General features: G+C 40.0%; 2 protein-coding genes across 2 annotated transcripts in view; one reads left to right on the forward strand and one right to left on the reverse strand.

Annotated features, from left to right (window-relative positions):
• The first annotated feature begins 215 nt into the window (after positions 1 to 215).
• grem2a (gremlin 2, DAN family BMP antagonist a) lies at positions 216 to 1,993 on the forward strand. Its single transcript, XM_059359693.1, has one exon. The coding sequence runs from the start codon at positions 557 to 559 to the stop codon at positions 1,154 to 1,156; it is 600 nt and encodes a 199-aa protein (XP_059215676.1). The 5' UTR covers positions 216 to 556; the 3' UTR covers positions 1,157 to 1,993.
• Positions 1,994 to 3,091: 1,098 nt separating this feature from the next.
• The window catches only part of fmn2a (formin 2a), a 44,334-nt gene continuing 27,602 nt past the window's right edge, over positions 3,092 to 19,823 (reverse strand). Inside the window, exons 11-17 of the mRNA XM_059358757.1 lie at positions 18,717 to 18,776; positions 17,941 to 18,061; positions 14,909 to 15,001; positions 8,021 to 8,072; positions 6,905 to 7,054; positions 4,337 to 4,418; positions 3,092 to 4,126 (exon numbers count right to left, since the gene is read on the reverse strand). Of these exons, the coding sequence (XP_059214740.1) occupies positions 4,100 to 4,126; positions 4,337 to 4,418; positions 6,905 to 7,054; positions 8,021 to 8,072; positions 14,909 to 15,001; positions 17,941 to 18,061; positions 18,717 to 18,776 (585 nt within the window). The 3' untranslated portion in view covers positions 3,092 to 4,099. The remainder of the gene's footprint in view (positions 4,127 to 4,336; positions 4,419 to 6,904; positions 7,055 to 8,020; positions 8,073 to 14,908; positions 15,002 to 17,940; positions 18,062 to 18,716; positions 18,777 to 19,823) is intronic.

A 19,823-nucleotide genomic window follows, 5' to 3' on the forward strand; every position in this document is an offset into this window, starting at 1 on the left:
TTGTTTATTTTTAGAAGAGTTGCGTAGCTGAGAGGAAAGCAAATAGAAGTAATGACACAGAGATGCTGACAAATGGGGGCCCTGGTGATGGATTCATTTCCTCAATGATGCCTGGAAGACTGGACTGCAAAGGTGGTTCAACATGAACGCACAGTCACACAATTGGAAACACAATTGGCAACTATGATACCATACAGTATATTCAATTGTGTGATTGTCATGTATCATCACATACTGCCTGAATTAGGGTTACACCAGCTGTAGTTAGTTTATTTTAAGATTCTGTTCACGTGACAACAGATTTTTTCTTCAAAAATCATCTTTCCTGGGGCGTCCCGGTGGCTCACACTGGTAGAGCGCTTACCACATGGCTGTGTGCTTGCTGCAGCGGACCCGGGTTCGAATCCAGCCTGAGGTCCCTTTGCTGCATGTCTTCCCCTCTGTCTCCCCCTTTCTATCTGTCTCTATCAAATAAAGCAGTAAAAATGCCAAAAACAATAATCTTAAAAAAAAAAAAAAAAATCGTCTTTCCTGATTGGAAATGTAATCCATAGTAATGTGCCTCTCTTTTTGCAGAATGCTGTGGAGAATAACTATCCCAGTCATCCTGGCTGGGGTGCTCTGCATCACCGCAGAGACCAAAAAGCACCGACCCCAGGGATCCATCCCATCCCCGTACAAGACCAAAGGGAACCTGTCCTCAGAGCGCCACCACCGGCTATTGCAGCAGAAACCAGAAGTGCTGTCCTCCAGCCGGGAGGCCTTGGTGGTGACAGAGCGCCGCTACCTCCGCAGAGACTGGTGCAAGACCCAACCCCTCCGTCAGACAATCAGCGAGGAGGGCTGCCGCAGCCGCACTGTGGTCAACCGTTTTTGCTACGGCCAGTGCAACTCCTTCTACATCCCTCGCCATATGGGCCCCAGCTCGGGTCAGGGCCAGAGTCGAGGCCAAGCCTCAGGCTCTGGAAGGAAAAGCCACAACAAGGCCCAGGAGCCATTCCAGTCCTGCTCCTTCTGCAGGCCACACCGCATTACACAACTTACAGTGCAGCTAGACTGCCCAGACCTGCAGCCTCCTTTCAGACACCGTAAGGTGCAGAGGGTCAAACAGTGCCGCTGCATGTCTGTCGATGTGAGCGGCCATGGGAAACTGTGAAGAAATACTTTAAAGGTCTTCTAAAATTGACAGGACATATGAGTATTATCGAAAGCAGAAATTCACACGCTTCGCCAATCAAGGACTGGCTTCAAGTTCAAGTATTCTGCTCCTGTTACAAATAAGGGCTTGTCCCACAGTAAATGACATGAAACATGGAACTGGTATTGTTAAACAAATGCTCAACGATGATTTAATCAGAGACTTGCAGCCATGTTGGCAAGCTGACGCTGTTGAGAAAGACTGATTGAAGTGGCTGTGTAAGAGAGACTGACGATGAAGCAGCCAATTTTCAACATTAAACACATTTTCCCTCCCTGCTATTTCAAAAAGTTCATCTCTACCTGATTATTTGTATATTTGTCTTTAGATTCCTTTGTGATAAAGGTGTTAAGAAAGTGCCTTGGAGTTTTTAAACTACAAAACATTACAGAGACTGCTGATAATTCAGTGTTTAAAGAAACTGTAGAAGTAGTGGGACTCCTTTAAAAAGTTTCTGTAATATGACAAGTTTTTCTGCAGGTGGATCTACAGAAATGATACTGTTGACATGTTGGTGTTTTAATACTATTTTATCTGTTATACTGTATCTTTTCCCTCACTTCTATGATGTCCCAAATTAAACACAAGTTGGAGTCAAGGAAAAGATTTCAAGAACCATGAAGCAACTCAGCAATGAACAGTGGTATCCACCTGCTTGGACACAAGCCTGGCTGTATTCTGTACATTTGCCACAAATATACTAGCCAGTAGAAAAAACATACTGCAGCATGTGTAATGGAGGTGCAATGCAATATATACAGTATATATATTTTATGTATGTGTGTTTTAAGTATGTCTGTGAAAAATATATTAAATCTATTTCATATAAAACAACAGTGGTGTTTAGAGTGCATGGAATCTTGTACAACTTAAAGGGAAACTTTCAGATTTTCAACACATTTTCTCATATTTTTGCATTAAAGTGACTGACCGGGACAAGTCTGAAACAGGTCCAGTATTGAGAGAGAGTACTGCAGCAGGGTTGGGGCAATTGTGCATCATCAATGTGCATCTAGTTAAAGTGACTTTTGTTAAACTACTGACAGGTTAAACATTTTCTGACAACATTATGAAAAGATGGAGAGGTCTTAATATGAAATTTTGTTAGGTGACTCGTTGCCAGAAGGAAATGTGGAAACATTGGGAGTTGGAGAGAGGAATGCCAGGTTTGTGTTTGCGCATTTCAAAATCATGCCAATAGAATGTAAAGCTAACTCGTACAGAATAACTTTGCTGGATATGGACAGGCTAAAGTTATGGCTAGTTGTGCTACAAATGGATCCCAACACTTCGGTTCATACACTACATCTTATTTTTTTTAAAGATTATTTTTTTGGCATTTTTGTTTTATTGAAAGTGATAGATAGAAAGGGGAAGACAGAGGGGTGGACATGCGGCAAAGGGACCTCAGGCTGGATTCAGCCTTAATGGTACGAGCTCTACCAGTGTGAGCCACTGGGACACCCCTCATACACTACATCTTGCAGAACATCATGTCTGCAGTGTCCTCTTTGACCGGGACAACTTCTGTCAGCCAAAGACCAGAAGAAATCCTATACTAAAGTACAGAGTTATTGTGGTTATATGGCATCAGTACACAGCACAGCAGGATAACCATAACAACAGTCACCCAATGAGCCACTAGTAGGTGCAGAAACATCAACTGATTCATGACTGCACTTAATATCTATATAGATTAATTGCCCTGGAGGATTACATTTCAGCCCTAGCACTGTCGCTCAATACCGGCCCAATTCAAAAAATTGTTGCTCCCATTAGTCACTTCAGCACAAATACACATACAGGTTGAAAAATTCCCAAGTTCCCCTTTAATATTGGACACAGTTGGACAAATGATAAACAGAAAACAATCAGCAACAGCAGAGTTTTTTTCATTAAAAATTTATGTAATTTCTTTTATTCAATAAATATATTATTTTCATGGTCAAGGGTATTCAATCTAAACACATTGTTGGTATTGCACATGAACGTCACGTCACATGGTCCTATTGCTCCATTTGCATATGGGAGTTCACACACTCACATAGAATAGGAAAGGCAAAACTAACTGCATAGGATTTTACTTAAAACAAAAGCATGTTGACAATACTGTTGAATAAAACAATAGTAGCTCTATATCAGATCACACTTAGGTATGCATGGCCTTTTTGGTTGAAAAGACATTAAACAACAATAGAGGAGCTGCTGTTTGTAAACATGTTAATTTATCACTGGGCATTAAACAAACTTGTTGAAACTATTGAGAAAATTAAATTTGTCATGTTTCAGTCAGTGTAAAACAGATTTCTCTTCTTTTTGTGTAACATTTAATTACAGATGATATGTCTCAAAAATAAGCTCTGTTCTACAGCACTCATGTAACCCCTCCACTGTGCGATAAGGCACTTTCTGTTTGGCAGGTATTTATTACCTACCGTGTAGAAATGTTATAAAATCCTGTGCTTTTCATCATTAATGGAGATATAAAGAGGAAGTGTTCATGCCTTCCAAGTAAAAATGGCCTGGGGATTGCACTAAAAAAGAAAACAGGCTACATATGGCTTATAAAATACTGAGAAAGCTTGGATGTAACGTGTACTCCACTGATCATTTTCTCGCAAATTACTCAACTATATTTAATCATCTCAGCTTAAGAATTTCCTTTGGTGGCAAAATTTCATTTAATTATGGATATAATTATTATTAGGATATAATTTTTCATCACACTTTTAAACAACATAATAGTCTCTTTGAATTCACAAATGAACAACAGGTCTTAATTTATTGAAAACAAATACCGGAAGCACATAAATGTTGTAAAAGTGACTGATGAGTCACGTCAGATTGTACAAACGGTGGTTGTGCAATAGGCTGGGTGATGATAATTTTCCGTTCTCTGCTTCAGATCTTCTGACCCAGCTTTGCTTTCTGCGAAATAAAAAACAGGCCTGGGTTATTTACAGCACTGGCACTCATGAGTGTTGTTTCTTCAACACCCTGACAAGTGTTTGGAAGGAGGAGACAATTTGCACCAGAGGAAGAAAAAAAGCAGAGGGCCGGCACTGCTGGAGCTAAATACACAAATAAAAGCACAGATGAGACCAGAAAGTAACTCTGACAGGAAGTGTAAAGACGTACTATTCCAGTTGCATGTTTGGGTTTCACATTGTAGGAAGCCTTCTCCTTGGCCTGTTTGAAGCACTCTTCAGCCATTTTGACCCTGGAAAAACACCAATAATAATCATCAGTCATCCTTTTGAGAGATTGAAAGCAAAAAACTGAAAGGACACACATTCAATCACACTGCTGCTAATAAATTCACAATCTAACTAGGCTAATTGTCCTTCAATTTTCTTGAGAAACATTTATTGGATCGACTTGGCGAGGTGTATTGGGATCCAGAGAAAGTGCTGTGTTGAGTGCGAGCTCTTGAAATTGCACAATATATTTATTAGTAATGTGTTATATACAGTGGTGGGCCGTCAGGGCCAGCAAGGCCTTCTCTGCTGGCCTAACATAACCAGAAATCATGATCATGATTATGATAAAGGTTAATTTAATTTTTCATTTACTTTCCCTAAATATCTAAAAGTATTCATATTCTCCTCATGTCATATTATGCTCTTTCCAGTGCTGTTGTTTTTAGGTTAGTTTTTATCCAATCAGAATTCAGCTATCTTATGTTGCCAGGCTGTATGAAATCTGCCCGGGCCTTCAGAATCAACAATGCGGGCGTCTGTGCACTGTAAGTGAACGGGCAAATACAGTTGATAGATAGTTGCGATAGCCAATCAGATCACGAGTTGTGTCAGTAAGGCCCTCTAGCTGGCCTCACGTTGAACGTGACATTTACGCGTCCTGTGATTGGATATGGATACTTACTAGTTTGATTTGCAGATCAACAGAGTCACACCCGGGACTGTTAACGGTATGTAAATAATCTGGCGCATTGGCGCAGCTGTGTGGATGTACTCAAAGCAACAGGTCACAGAAAGTCGTGATATGTCACGTTTTGACATGAAAAAGTTTTTTTCACAAAGAGACTTGTTTATTGTGTCGCTGTCGCCAAAGTATGGCCGTCTTGTTAGTGTCTTTCTGATATTAAACTGCGATTTTGCAATGTATTGTACAATCTTGTTAAAGCTTGCATGTTCTTTGTGGACTCATTTAATAAAACTTTTTTGAAAGATAATTTTAAAGACCCTTTAATTTTTAAGTTTTGACAGTAGCATACCAGATATGTTTTAATTGCTGATGCGGTAGGCTATTGTTGACTTTTAAAATGCGCCGGATAATAGCCCATTTTGTAAATAACTGAGGTGATGCAATGCCTAGTAGTGCTTCAGTGTGTTTCTAACTACTCTCCAGTCCTGGTGTTATAAATGCTGGCATAATGAAAGGTATTTATTGACTAAGTTGGACATCACTGAAGGCCTAAGTGTGAAATGCACCGCCCGCCACTGGTTATATACACAGTTTGTGAAGGAACCCCTATTAACTGTGACACCACCGAACGGCATGCTGGGTACAGCTCGCTTTCCGTTGCTCATTGTCAGAGACCGGAGAGACAGCTGATGTTTCATTGAAACAAATCTAAACGTTTCAAGTATCATCAACATTACTTTTGGGATTCACGCTTTTGTTCAAGCAAATAGCGAGCTGTTTACAAATGGACCGCAGTGAAAAAAACACAACTATATAATTCTGAAAAATGCCCTGTTCTGAAGAAGCATGTTTTCTACCAGCACCACGCTAGTTTCACCATAAAAAAATGAAAGATGCAGCACAAAAATCCAGCTTGGGTCACTCAGACTATGGTCATGTGGTATTTGGACACAATGATCTCGGTTTGTCGGAGGGCCAGTCCTCCTACTCTAAAATGAGTCACTCTGGTTTACTACTGCATGCAGAGAGCCAGCAGTGTCACTACTCATTTAGGCTTCAAAAAGACAAATGATCCGCATGTTGGCATTGAGTGAGTACAACAATTTATCCCAACTGACAAACATAATGCCTCTACTCATAACACGGGTACTGTGTGTGCCAGTGTGCAGGTTTTTATGTCCTTACAGGTGAGACTTAATATTTATATTTCTACTGGAGTCTGAAAGGAAAACCAGCAGAGAGAGAATTAGGGTGAGTGCCGATGGCAAAGGGCACAGAGTTAATGCTTTCAAATTTGTTTTTATTCTTTCCTACTGAACAAGCAATGCTTGTGACATTCTGCTTCTCTCACAAATACATATCACAATTCAATCTTCATTTGGCATAATGGACCAATTTGCTTTTTGTTTACATATGCACCAGTATCTTCATATTCATCAAACCACTGGAAGCTAACTGGATGCTGCATGTGTTCTTTTCATTACTGGGGTGAGGACAAAGATGTGGGTCATTTAACCTCTTTTCCCTTCATGAATTTAAATGAATCTGATAGGATCTTCAGTGAACACGAGATGTACTGCAAGTTATTAATGGTTGGGGAACTTTCGCTTGGGGAAAATTCTAAATGTAGGAACATTGGTGTATCTGTAATGACATTTTAAAGGTCAGGGAGTTGTAAACCTTTGCCAAAGACAGAGAATTGACTGAAAAGACTGTGATATCTCAGCAGGATTTGATTTTAGGACGTTTGGCTTATATGTCCACTAAGAAGAAAGTATCTGTATCAAGTATAATGTCAAATTCTGAAAAAGTAACTCTCACCGTTCCTGTAGCATCAGCTTATTCTGCTTCTTCCACTGCTCTTTGAAATCGGTGGAAAACTCGTGCCAAATGGAGAAGAAAGTGTTGGGAGAGACCTCTTTCTCTCCCGCCTTGGGTTTAACGGAGAAGGACACGCTCAACTCCAAGAATCTGAGGACAGAGAACAAAAACATTTCTTCAAGACCAAACTATTACAACATGAGATTACAGAAACCTACAGCGATTGTTGGGAAACTTGGCCATGCTAAGCAAATATGCAAAATATGAAAGTTAATCTTGGAATAATATGCTTTTTCAGAGATTTAATAGTAGAGTAACGTAAAAATCACAAACCAATGATGACTGTGCACTTCAGACAAGAACAGCGCACACAAATGGAATTACAGACACTAAAGCAGCATAGTAATTCTCTTTTTTCTGCTGGATTAACTTCCCGGACTAAAATAAAACTCTTATATGCAGTGTTTAGCTTTGTCACTTCCCTCCCTGGTGTGAATAAGCCTCTGTGCGAGTTTGTGTACACATACACGCACACACTGCACGGTATATGTAAGCATGGGTGAAAGAAAGAGGGGAAGGAAAAAATATGTCCAACAAGAAGACAGATCTAGCAAAAGGAGAGGTTGCGCATGGCAGGGGATGACACATGTTAAAGTGTTAAATGTGGTGGCCATTTGCAGTGGATCAATACAGTGGACAGGTTGGGGTCTCTTTGTTTGGAGTGTGCTATAGGAACACATTCCTAGCCAGCAGTAACAGAAGCGTGGAGCCAAAGCTGTCTACTCTCGCTCCGCTTAGATAAACAACACAGACACCGCACAGGGGGCCTCCCGTCTGCTGAGGGCCTGGCATGATGGCCTGCACCTTCCATGTAACTGAAGGAACCAGAAGTCCTAAATATTGACAAAGCAGCAAGATTATATTTCTTCATGGCAGTGAGAATTTATCACTTCAAACTGTATTGGATTGCATTATCCTGTCTTGCTTTTGCTTTCAAATTCACACTGTTTTGACGCTTGAGAAAAGATCAAATGCAAACGCATGAAATGGTTTGGAAAGTGACTGCATTTAATTTTCAGGTGAAGAAGCTTGTTTAAAGAAAAATAAAGCTCTTACATCTTCTGAGTGTCTGCCAGCTGTGTCTCCTGTGATTCCAGTTCAGTCTTGGCTGTAAAAAGAAGGCACGTTTTGATAAAAGGAAAGAGCGGTGCATGAGTAAACACAGGATTAGATTAGGATTAGGAGCGATTCAGGATTTCCTGTTACATCAGAAAATACATCTTTCACCCACATTGCAACTTGTGTATATAGGAGGATTCCACATGTCACCATTACTTAAATCAACAGTCATCTTCAAGGTCAGCGCTGTGCCACCAGGTTGTTAAGTGTTGGATTGTCCGCTGTTGCACAACTGACAAATGAGTACAGCAGATCGCAGGACAAGTGCTTCTTTGTGCAGAGTTACTTCGAATGGAGACAGATGACTGTGTGTGTGTGTGTGTGTGTGTGTGTGAGAGAGAGAGAGAGGTGTGAGAGAGTAAAAGAGAGACAGAAAGAGGGTAAGAAAACTGGGAGTTGGACACCACTCCACAGTACACATTAGGACATTTTTCCAGCAGGCCACAACACTTATCTCAGTGAGCCATCAGGATCATTTTGACTGTGGTATAAATGATGATTTAAGAGGAAAGCAGTGAAATGTGACGGCTGCAGGTTACTACTTGATCCATTGGCTGATACTTCAGTATAGTCGAGTCAATCCAGCTGGGTTTTTTCTGCTGGTTTATGTCTTATAGCTATGGTTAGGCATTAAATTCTCCCCACATAGCCTCTCTGTCCCCTCAAGGTCAATTATCTGTAAGCTGCTGCTGCCTCAAACTGTCAAATGATCAGAACTGACCTATGGCCTCTTCATGGCTTCCCAAGACAGAAATGACAGTCGATGGGACGGAGAATCTGTCTTGGCACAAATCTGTGTTCTGCTCTTATCCCGGGAATATCTGGTTGCTACGAGTAATTGAAGCCAGAGCCACATCTAAAGATCTCAGACAAACCCGTTGAGCCCAGCACAGTACTTTACCATTCCACAGTGCTAAATCATGCTGTGGCCTGCAAACGTGCCTGTCTGCTGACGGCTCATCAATAAATTATGACAAATTGATAAATAATATGAATGGGGCTCGCTTGAAGCATCTTAATATTGGCGCCGTACTTTGTTCTTTGAGGAGAGATGTTTTAGGATGCCATGTACTGTTTACCGTTTACACTGAGCTGGAAGCTTCTGCAAGGGGCCATGTAAAATCGGAATAATTTAATATTAATTCAATTTGATTAATTGTATTCTTATCTACTAAGACAAAGTGTTTTTTTTGTGGGGGAGGATGACTGAACCGATAAACACTGTATTTACGACAAAATAAAAGAAAAAAACAATTCACGATATATTCAGCTCCAGCTCGAGTATTTATTTATTGTTTAGCCCTAGGTGAAATCTGTTCAGTTTGCCCTCCTGATAAAGCATTGTGAGTTTAAAATGATACTAGAACATATTGTATAGTTTCCTTTGTTACTTCTGTATGTAATTAAATATTATACATCTTGACCAGAACAAAATAGTGATTTTGGACAAAAAATACTAGAGCAACTGCAAAAATAACCAGCATTAAAATCTATTGCATTAAAAAAAAGAATACAAGTCATGCAGTTTTTATAATCCATATAACCAATAGTATGTTAGTGGCACTGCTCATTACTTATAAATATTAATATATGAATAAAAAAAAGAATCACAAGAAAAAATAAGTTGTTTCTCGTGAAAAAGTGTCATTATCTCAAGAAATCATACTGTTGTTTTCTTGAGAAGTGACATAATTTAAATTAACCCATTATAATGCGAAAAAAAGCTTTGAAGCTTGAAGTGAGATAACGGAATAAGTTACTTGTAACTTGCACTAAAATAAAAATAATCACAAGTATGGTGATGTTCAACTTCTCAACAAGCAAGTATTTCTGTAAAAGCATTTTTAAAAAGACATCAGATGAAGAGATTTTCTTCTTTTTCTGGGCAGAGTGGCACCCCCTCCACATTGTGGCACCCTTAGCGACCACCTATATGGCCGATGCTCAGGGCCAGCCCTGGAGTTATTATTTGAAATTGTCATCTGTAATTGATTCTTGGGGTTCAACAAGATACAGATGTCTTTTTTAAATGTGTGAATGTATCATAATCTGGTATATACATTGATTTTTACTATAATCTGCCTACATGATGTGACATCCTGAGCAGCACAGTTGTAGCTGGTAAAAAAGGGAGGGAGAATTTGACATTGGTCTCACTAATCTTTATGTCCATCAGAAACAGATTATCACATGGCCAGTGCTCTCTTGCTAGTCACAGTGACTCCATCAAAGCCCTGCATGCATGAGAATTTGTGAAGCGAGCGGAGAAAATCGAGCTAGACCAAACAGCCCAGCTCCAACAAGTCCGCTCCCACTGTTATTCTGTGGTTAGTTTCATGGTCAGAAAATAAACAAAAGCGGTTTAAACTGTGGAGCCAGAAACAGTTTAACCCCAGGCTTTTTAGAAATTACAGAAATAACAAAAATGAGACATTTGGCTGTTGTTCTTTTTTTCACCGCCGCAGTGGAGGAACCCCAAGAATCCCGTCTGGAGCCTTCTGAGTCACATGTCCATGTTACGGTGCTTACATTCTGCTCTCAGAGGAAAAACCTCGTCATTTGCATCAAAGAGAGAGCTCCCATATTTCTCTCAAACACAGAGAGAAAGGAAAAGAAAGGGGTGGAAATGGGGAGAGATGCTTTCATCTGCAGACTTCCTTTAGAATGGACAGTGAGCATTACCGCGGAAGAACATATGCTATATATTAAACTCTCATCTGAATACAAAAGCAGTTGGAAGAGAGGCTTGTGAGCCGGGTCCTTCAGGAAGATTGGTCACAGCCAACTGAATGCAGCCCAGGTCAAAGTCAATGCTATACAGAGAATGACATTTGGCTTGTTATGTTAAAACAAGCATAACAAACTAAGTCTCACACCTTTGAAGTGGATCATAGTGTCCCAATATTGTTGTAGATGTCAGATTATGGAGGAGAAAAACACATGTCTGTGTGACATCTGGTGGACATGATGCATAAATATGACTACATTTTCAGTATCGGAACAATATCTACAACAAAAAGTGTAGTTGTGACTGCCTCCTTTAGAGCTTAAAATGCTAGTGGCATGGCACTAAGGTGTCAGTGCTCATCAATTGTTTCGCCACTTTGTTCCTGACTGAATATCTCATGAACTACTGGGTGGACTGCCATGACATTTGGTTCAGATATCCAGGGTACACAGAGAATGAATCCTAATGACTTTGATGATACCAATTTTTCATCAAGCATCAACAGCACGTCATAGCTTTCATTTATCCAGAGAAAAATTTCAACATCTACTTGATGGATTGGAACAAAACTTTTCATCCAGAACCACCATGAGGTTGACGTTTGTGGTTTTGAGTGAAAAATCTCAACAGCTTTGGGATGGATTGCCATGAAATTTGCTGCAAACATTCCTGTTCCCCTCATGGGGAGTTTCAGATAAGATGAGACAAGGCTGCTGCTGGGCTCTTAAATTAATTGATGCCAATGGCTTGTGCGGTGGGGTCTTGCTTTTTGCACTAAATAGGAACAAGGCAGCCAGTCAACCAGCCAACCAGGCCAGGAGCTTTCCCCAACAGCCTGTCCAACTGCTCCCTACTGAGCCAAAAGTCGACCTAGATCCGATGGAAAAGGCGCTTCTTCACAACAACAAACTCACTTAAATGCTCACCAGAGATCAGGAACTCAAGCAGCCCAGCCCTCTACTTATAAGGAGCAAAAGTTAGAGGATACGCCTTTTAGCATGAAATGGATGCATCACCATCACCATCACCAATGGAATTACAAGCTCTGTTAAGCATGAGCACTAAAACATTTAAAAACACCGTCTACTTCTCCATGACGTTCCGGTACATCAGGTCAGATCTGCGATGAACCAAGCTACAGAACATATTGTGTCCAATCTGAAAGCCACTTCAAGATTAACTTCATCATCGTCTGACTCTTCATCTAGTGCCATCATCAGGTCAGATTTTGTATTATTGAATACTTTGTTACATGACCAAATTCTTTAAAGACTAATAACATTCCCATCTTCCTCAACTGATCCTTGTGTTTAGTGCTAATTAGCAAATATTAGGATGCTAACACACTGGATTAACATAGTAAACATGGTGCCTGCAAAACACCAGCATGTTTGCGTTATCATTTAGCTCAAGAAACAGCTTTTTAGACTTTTGTTGGAGTAATGCCCCGATCAGACAGATTGGTTGTTCCCAGCCTCTGGCAGGTTTTTCATAACATATGCACAAATGCTTGTTTTGCATTGCTGAGCATTTTGTATTTTTGCAGGAGGTCCCCTAAACACCTCAGGCTGGAAAAACTTCAACTCAGAGCAGAAAAGTACCCGTCATTTACGATTTCTTCCCCATTGTGCATTTGGATGACTTTAGAGGACAGATTATGTAGCAGTTGCCAACAATTTAATAAAAATGCATAGCAGGCTGGTCTTTTTTTATTGTAGGCATTAACAAAAAAGGCAATGCAGTGCACCTCTAAAAAAAAAGCACTTTGTCTCATCAGGGCCTAAAAGGGTCAATGGAAGAGGAAGCTCATCATTTACAATCAATTCATCATCATCATTTTAACAGCCCTCTTAGTAAACACCTCACTGTGAAGGTTTATTTGATTTTCTAATAGGACTGATGGAGTGATGGAAAGAGAGAAGAGGTCACAGAGGCAACAGGGTTCTTCTAATCTCTCATTCCTCTGACAGAAAAAAGGAAAAACTTTGTTATTAGAACAAGACAGCAGACAGAGGAAAAATAAAGGAAGACAGGAAAATGAGGAGAAATCTTTAACAGTAGAGAAAGGATGAATGTGTGACAAAAACATAGCATGACGTCAAAAGCACTAAGTGAAAGGGATCAGGTGCCGAACAAGTCAGTTTTATTGGAGCCTCTCCGGCACCCAGCACTGTTCTCAAAAGTCAATTTAACAGAATACATGACAGGTTCACCTTAGGCCATCCTGAATCTTCCTTCGAGGCAGATCAAGGTATTCTCTGTTTTATAAAAGGTAGAGATCGAGATAAAAGCCCCAGCTACCACGCGCAGCCATAATCCATCAAAGCAGATAGGCATACTTGAAACAATAGCTGTGAGTTATTCAATACACCCAGGTATAAACAGACGTCCCTATGGAAACGACACAGAGTGAACCCTTGTGTGTGTGTATATATATCAACCAGAAAACGGCATGAAACAGATTTGGAAATGTGTCTGCAGACATAGAAGACTTATATCATTCTGATTGATGAGCTGCTGCACATACTCTCACACCACAGATGAATATTGGGTTAGATATGCCAAGGATACATCGGTGCAGAATACTTTCTGAACCAGGTGGCATAAATTACTTTTTTCTTTAACTTTTAACTCCGGTTGGTATCACAGATGAGCAAACCATATGTTTAAGCAAGCTGACCAACACCTAATTCATCATATTTAAAGGATAAGGCTGGTGATATTTTATATTTTTATTATTGTCAACAAATTTCACGAAAAGACCAAAACTAACGATGCATTAGTCAGATTATCAATACTTCTAAATCTTAAAAAAAAGAAACACAAAAAAAGGTTGTAAACAATACTTTCATTTTACGTGAAAAAAAGGCTGAATAGTTTCTCTAAAAAACGTTAATTATTATATTTGCAGCCGGTGACACCTTGTCGTGTACAATAGCTGGATATGAGGAGATTACGCGATCATGTGAGAATCGCAAAAAATCCACCATGTCTGGCTTTAAGTGCTGTGTTTGTTTGTTGTCCACACAACTTGTGTTGGGGCCAAGCAGCAACCTCCAGGCAGTCGAAGTAAAGCCAATGTGGAAGTGGCTTAAACCTGCATTCGTTCTAGTGGTCAGCAGGGGGCAACTCCTCTGGTGCAAAAAAACAGTCTGTTTGTATGTAAGTCAATAGGAAAATTACTACTTCTAATTTGTTTTTGTTTTTTACCTCAGTAAACAATCTCAAAATTAGCTGATGGTCTCAATTGATAATGTGTGGTCTTCCTCAATACAGCATGATGTTCATTTGGTAAGTTATGGTCTCATTTGGAGAAAAATACACAATCAGGGCAGGGTATGCGTTAGGACTGGGCTACCGTATGATTGACAGGCATCTACCACAGTGACATGTGTATTTTCATCTTGAAATTTGACTTCTTCCCTGTATTTTTTCTGTTTTGGTCACCTTAACATGCATTATTTAGTGTTTAATTGGACTAAAAGACACTTTAAGGAGTCGGCTAGTGCTAGCGTTAGCTGACGAAGTGGTGCCAATTGATGGGTGATGTCATGGTAACTATGTCCTCTATTTTTACTCAGTGTCCTGGGGGGAGCTACTGGTTGAGTGTTTGCCAAGTAATAAACCATCTGCCATGTCAGGTCAGGAGTAAATGCCCCCCTCAATACCCAATAAAAACATGAAAGTACCAGAGGATTTTTATTTTGACTAACTGATGGAGCGTGGCGCAACAATGCCTCTGTAGGTGTAGTAGGTGGGGGCAGTATGCAACTTCAACAGCAAGGGGAGTAAGGTGAAATTTACTCTATAAATTAATATGGATAATGCACATTATGCTGCATAAAAATCATGAGAATGCAGGAAATTAAGTGACCCCAGAGCCTCCATTGAATGTGTGTTCCCAATGCCAAGATGCTTGCTCACTGAAGAAGATATCAGGCTTTGGTTACACAGACAGCAATTGTTTGTAGGATTTACTGATTGTTAGTTTTAGTCTTTTCATGAGATTTATTGGCAGGAAGAAAAACACAGAATATCCTTTAATGAGACAAATCTTATCAATCATCAGCTTCAACTGATTTGGAAAACAGGCTCACCTTGGCTAAGAAATGTGTCCATCTTGTCCTTAAATGGTTGCAGGTTCTCTTCAGAAGACAACTTGCAAACTTTCTCTGTCTCGGCTGAGCACGCTGAAACAAGAGAGGATTATGATGAGAGGGGAAGTAGTTTTTCAGAGCATTAATATGTTATCCAGCATTCGTCTTGTAATTGCAAACTCTTTAGTTCACTTCACCCCAGTTGCAACTGCTTTGAGAAATCTATGCTGAATTTGTGCTGAATAAGTGTCGGCAAAGACATAATGACCCATAATGACTAATAAGGCACCCCCAGGAACCAGGAAGGCCTGCGCAGTGATCCCGGGAGAAACTTATCGTCACGCTCTATCTGCAAACATAACGGATACACAAACTCTGCTCAAGTGCCTTAGAGGTGGAGAGGCCATGAGGCGCTGAAGGGAAAGGGGAGGTCGGGACTGGGCAAGTGGTAATTCATAGACCATATGGTGCCTCGACCAAAAGGTACACTGCGAGCTCTCTCCACTATGTTGCTTACTGATGTCCTTCGGGCCAGCCAAGGCCATTTCTGCACCGCCTACCTATCGGAACCCCCCTCTGGGAACTGTCATCGAAGCCCACGTCTGTTAGAGCGCTCAGCTGGCTCTGAGAGGTAATGAAGAGGTCTGCAGGTATAGCATGTGATGATGTATTTATGTACGGTCAGCATGTGCCACTGCCGCTGGGGTCGAGGCAGACGTAAGTCCATTTCCCCTGCCAGCAACTCCATCTTTATGAATTGCAAATAATGAACAGCCTATAGAATCATTATGGCAGAGGAAAAACAATATTTAGCAACATGGATCACACACCTGATTGGTTTAGCAGGAAAGATACATAAAACATGATAGAGAACAGACCAGGTTTGGGGAATTGTCGATGAAGCTGCAGGCACACATACACACATACACAGACACACGTGTGCTCACATATGTCTGCACAAAAAATACACAGTCATTTTTTACCACCTGTAGACACTTCAGTCCTTGGAAAGTGTTCTGAGTGCTGAGTGACTTGAGACAGAGCAATGAAAGGAAGTATTTCCCAACTGACTCATTCATTAGGACTCTTTTCACTCTACCAATCAGTTTGGCATGTCAAGCATAATCCAATTTCCACACTTTTTTCCTGATGTCTGATCTGCAGCAAGACAACTCATCCATTTTTGTACATATTTTTGATGAGCTTCTTTTAGGTGATTCAAAATTTAATATTTTATGTGTCTCTTTCTTTCGTTTAAAGGAACATTTCTCCGAAAAATATAAAATATTTTTTTTCCCTTTTACTTGTACTGCTATTTATCAATCTAGATTGTTTTGGTGTGAGCTCCTGAGTGTTTGAGACATTGGAGATATGTCTGCCCTATGTCAAATATAATGGAACTTGATTGCAATTGGTTTGTTGTGCTCAAAGCGCTGAGAAAAAATATATCTGAAATACTCAATAGAAATTAATTTTTCCACAAATCATTATCCAGTTACTCACGATAATCCTCAGCTTGTTATGAGCAGTTTCATGTAGAAATTATTTTCTTTCTACCCAACTACACCAGATAACTGTATCACTGCACAGAAGAAACTATGAATCTAAATTAGATGCTCGCTTGTGGAGATTAGTTATATAGCTAACAATATTGCTAGCTCACAGAGCATCAGAAGTTAGCTAGCGATATAGGAGGATGACATTAATGTTTACATCTCACACTGTCATGAACACAAGCCTCTTGTCCATGAGCAGGTGTAGTTCAGTAAAAAGACAATAGTTCCTAAATGAAACTGCTCACATCAAGGTCTGTGGATTATCCTGAGTAGGTCACGATTTTTGGAAAGAGGCATTGCTGTTAAATTTGTCAAATGTATGTTTTTGGCATTTTAATCACCACAAACAGAAACCCAAATAGATCCATTATATTCAAAAGAAGACAGACATCTCCAACACTCTGCAACCCACACCAAAACAATCTAGATTGATAAACTGCACAACAAGTAAAAGAAAAAAACATGTATTTTAGATTTTGGGGTGAACTGTCCCTTTAATGCAGCATAAAGTAATATTCTCATCATGTGACTAGTTTATTGTGTTTTGACTTCTTTGGGGATAACATAATTGTAATTACAGTTCAGTGGAAATTCTGGCTTACTCCTTGATATGTGAAACCCACTAAAACTAATGTCATCCCCTCCTAAAGTTGATGGTTAGTGTTGACAATATTTTGACAATAAAGGGTTTTGCCTAATGATAATAATAATAATAATGATATGTTCATGACATAAATAAGTGGGATAGTAGACAGTGTATAGCCATGGAAAGTTATGTAATAGATTAACCATGTACATGGGTTCATGGACTGATTGAACAACTGACGAATGAATTAAAGAGTCAAAGAGTCTGCCATTAACCAAATCAGTTCATCCATGAATCATATTTAGGATGCCTCCGGGCAAAGAGCACAGCGTGCATGGAGACATGCAGGAGTATTCTGAAATTCTCTTCAAAATCAGTCTCATTGTTGTGTGTTGGAGGTTTGCAGCTTGCAGGATGAAGAGATTCAGAGCTCCAGGAGAGCCTCTTCCACTTCAGTAAATAGCTGCTGAACCTTTGATAGTGTACGCAGGTAGTGCAAGTTCCCTGACCTTGCCCCCTTTATATTTTGATCTCTATTTCATTAGGACAGTAAAGGCACGCCAGGTCCAACAGGAGTCTACATCTGACAAGTCACATCTGCTTCTGGTTAGCTCGTCTGTACGACAAACAGATGCTATCTCTCTGTTGACCCGCCTCTACGATCCACACATGACCATAGCTGGTCAGGTTTGGAAAATTATTTTCCATTGTGCTTGGAGATATGTGTATGGATTAATACATAATCTATTGCTGCATACATTTCTATGTGATGGTGTTTTAAACAGAATATGACACCTGCCATAATTTGCTGGATATGGCATTAACTAAACTTGTGTTTTGGATGTATTCAAACAGAGGGCAAATTGTGGACCGTAGGTTAACAACAATACCATTGAGGTCTTTCTTCAGCTTGCGCAGATCTCTTTGGAAGTCCTCAAACTTCATCTGGGAAGCCTGGAAAAGGTCCTGCGGCTCAGGCAGAGAGTAGACACACGTCTCTCTGCCAGCATCCTAGCAAAGCACAAAACACATTCATGCACAAAAACACGCACCAGTGTCAAAGTCAATCTTCTTCAAATGGGAGAGGGCCTCTCTAGCTTATACTGTACACACCAGGCGAGATTGAAATAAATGTCTTCAGAGCCCTACATGCTCTTATCAGCAGTCCAAACATCCCACAGAAGATATGGCTGAAACTACAGCAGATAATGACCATTAAGCTCGGTACAGAAAGTACATAGCTGTTCTCTCCATCAGACTTACTACAAGGCCATTATGAGTGCTAGAGCCATGTCATGCAGGTTGATTTTGGCAAGCAGCACTCTACTGAGTTCATCTCATCTGGAGAACCTAATTATTTACACTAGCGCTCCTTTGGATGCTGTGCCAATGAACAGACTGCAGGTTTTGAATGAACCCAGACCAAAGCAGAGCGAGAGCGGGAGACGAAGAGTGAAAGACAGAAAAAGGAATTATAAGAGAGCCAAGGAAAGAGAGAGATTTGTTTCTGCCGTAAATGAGGAGAGAGAAAATAAATAATTTGATAAAGGATAAGCCATGGTATCCTCTGGCAAGAGAGGAGATGAAAAGAGAGCTCTGGAAGGATTTCTAAGCAAATCAGACTAAAACAGAAAAGTGATTCAAATAAACAGGAACCAAAACATACCTCATCAAAGTGCCTTAGATAGTAAGCAACGATGTAGGACAAAAGACTCTGGGAGTTATCCTGAAAGAAAGAAAAAGATCCAAATAAATAAACCCCTTTATTTATTAATTTAATCATTTTGGAGCAGGACGTTTTAATTTGTGTGGGGCAAACAAGAATAGAGACCGCGGTCGTAGAAGTTGGGGATAAATCACGGCATTGGAAGAGCAATACAACAAAACACGACTGTGCTGGGCTGGCTGTCATAACTCAGAGTTGGTGGAAAGTTTGATGTTCTTTATAGATACCTTACCCGGTCCACCGCCACAAAAACACAAACCACTGTGTCCTTATATGGCAGTGCCAAGGGCACGCTGTGATATTGAATAAGAACAGTAAACAGAAAGGCCTCTCCTCTAAATCTGCACAGCCATGGTCCTTATGTTTGGCAGCAGTGAAGGTCCCTTTCAACTCCTGGACTCTGAGGCTCTGGGCTCAACTATAGATGAGACAGTTGTAAAACTGAGACCAGATCAACGTTTGGAGTCACCATTTTCCCACATCACTTACAATGTGAATTACAAAAGTTCTGCCTGAAGTTCAAAGACTTAAGAATTAACCCATACTTGGAGAGTGATTTACACCCTTTTAAAGCAAAATATCATGACATAGTTAGCATTTATGTATTCCTTAGCTCTTCTAGTTTTATATGATACCAGTATCTTCATTTTACATTTAGAACTAAAGCCTGGAAGCTTTATTTGCCGTATTAATTTAAAAAATGTCTTTATTTTAAATGAATTGCAAAAATGAATGCAATAACCTTTACAGCACTACACAGTTTTAATCAACTTGTTAACACAGAGGTTTGCAAGCGCCCATGGAAGGATGAGAAGAGTGAAAAAATCCCAAATGATATATAATAGTTTAAATTATATTCATAAATGCTATATAAATGCCAGACATAGTTGAATACTGTTTTAGTGCTGCACAGGTTATACTATCCAAAATCTAAAAATCCTACTTTCCACCCTTTTTCTCTCTTTTGTATTTTACATCAATTTGGAGAATATTGTAAACATTCATGCAGTTCCCTATGCTGTATTAATGTCAGAATTTCTGCACAAA

The sequence above is a fragment of the Centropristis striata genome, chromosome 20 (assembly GCF_030273125.1).
Source record: "Centropristis striata isolate RG_2023a ecotype Rhode Island chromosome 20, C.striata_1.0, whole genome shotgun sequence".
NCBI classification, from domain to species: domain Eukaryota; kingdom Metazoa; phylum Chordata; class Actinopteri; order Perciformes; family Serranidae; genus Centropristis; species Centropristis striata.

Bases quoted from the DNA above. Each gene is read 5' to 3' on its own strand.
- grem2a (XM_059359693.1), top strand. From the start codon at position 557: ATGTGCCTCTCTTTTTGCAGAATGCTGTGGAGAATAACTATCCCAGTC.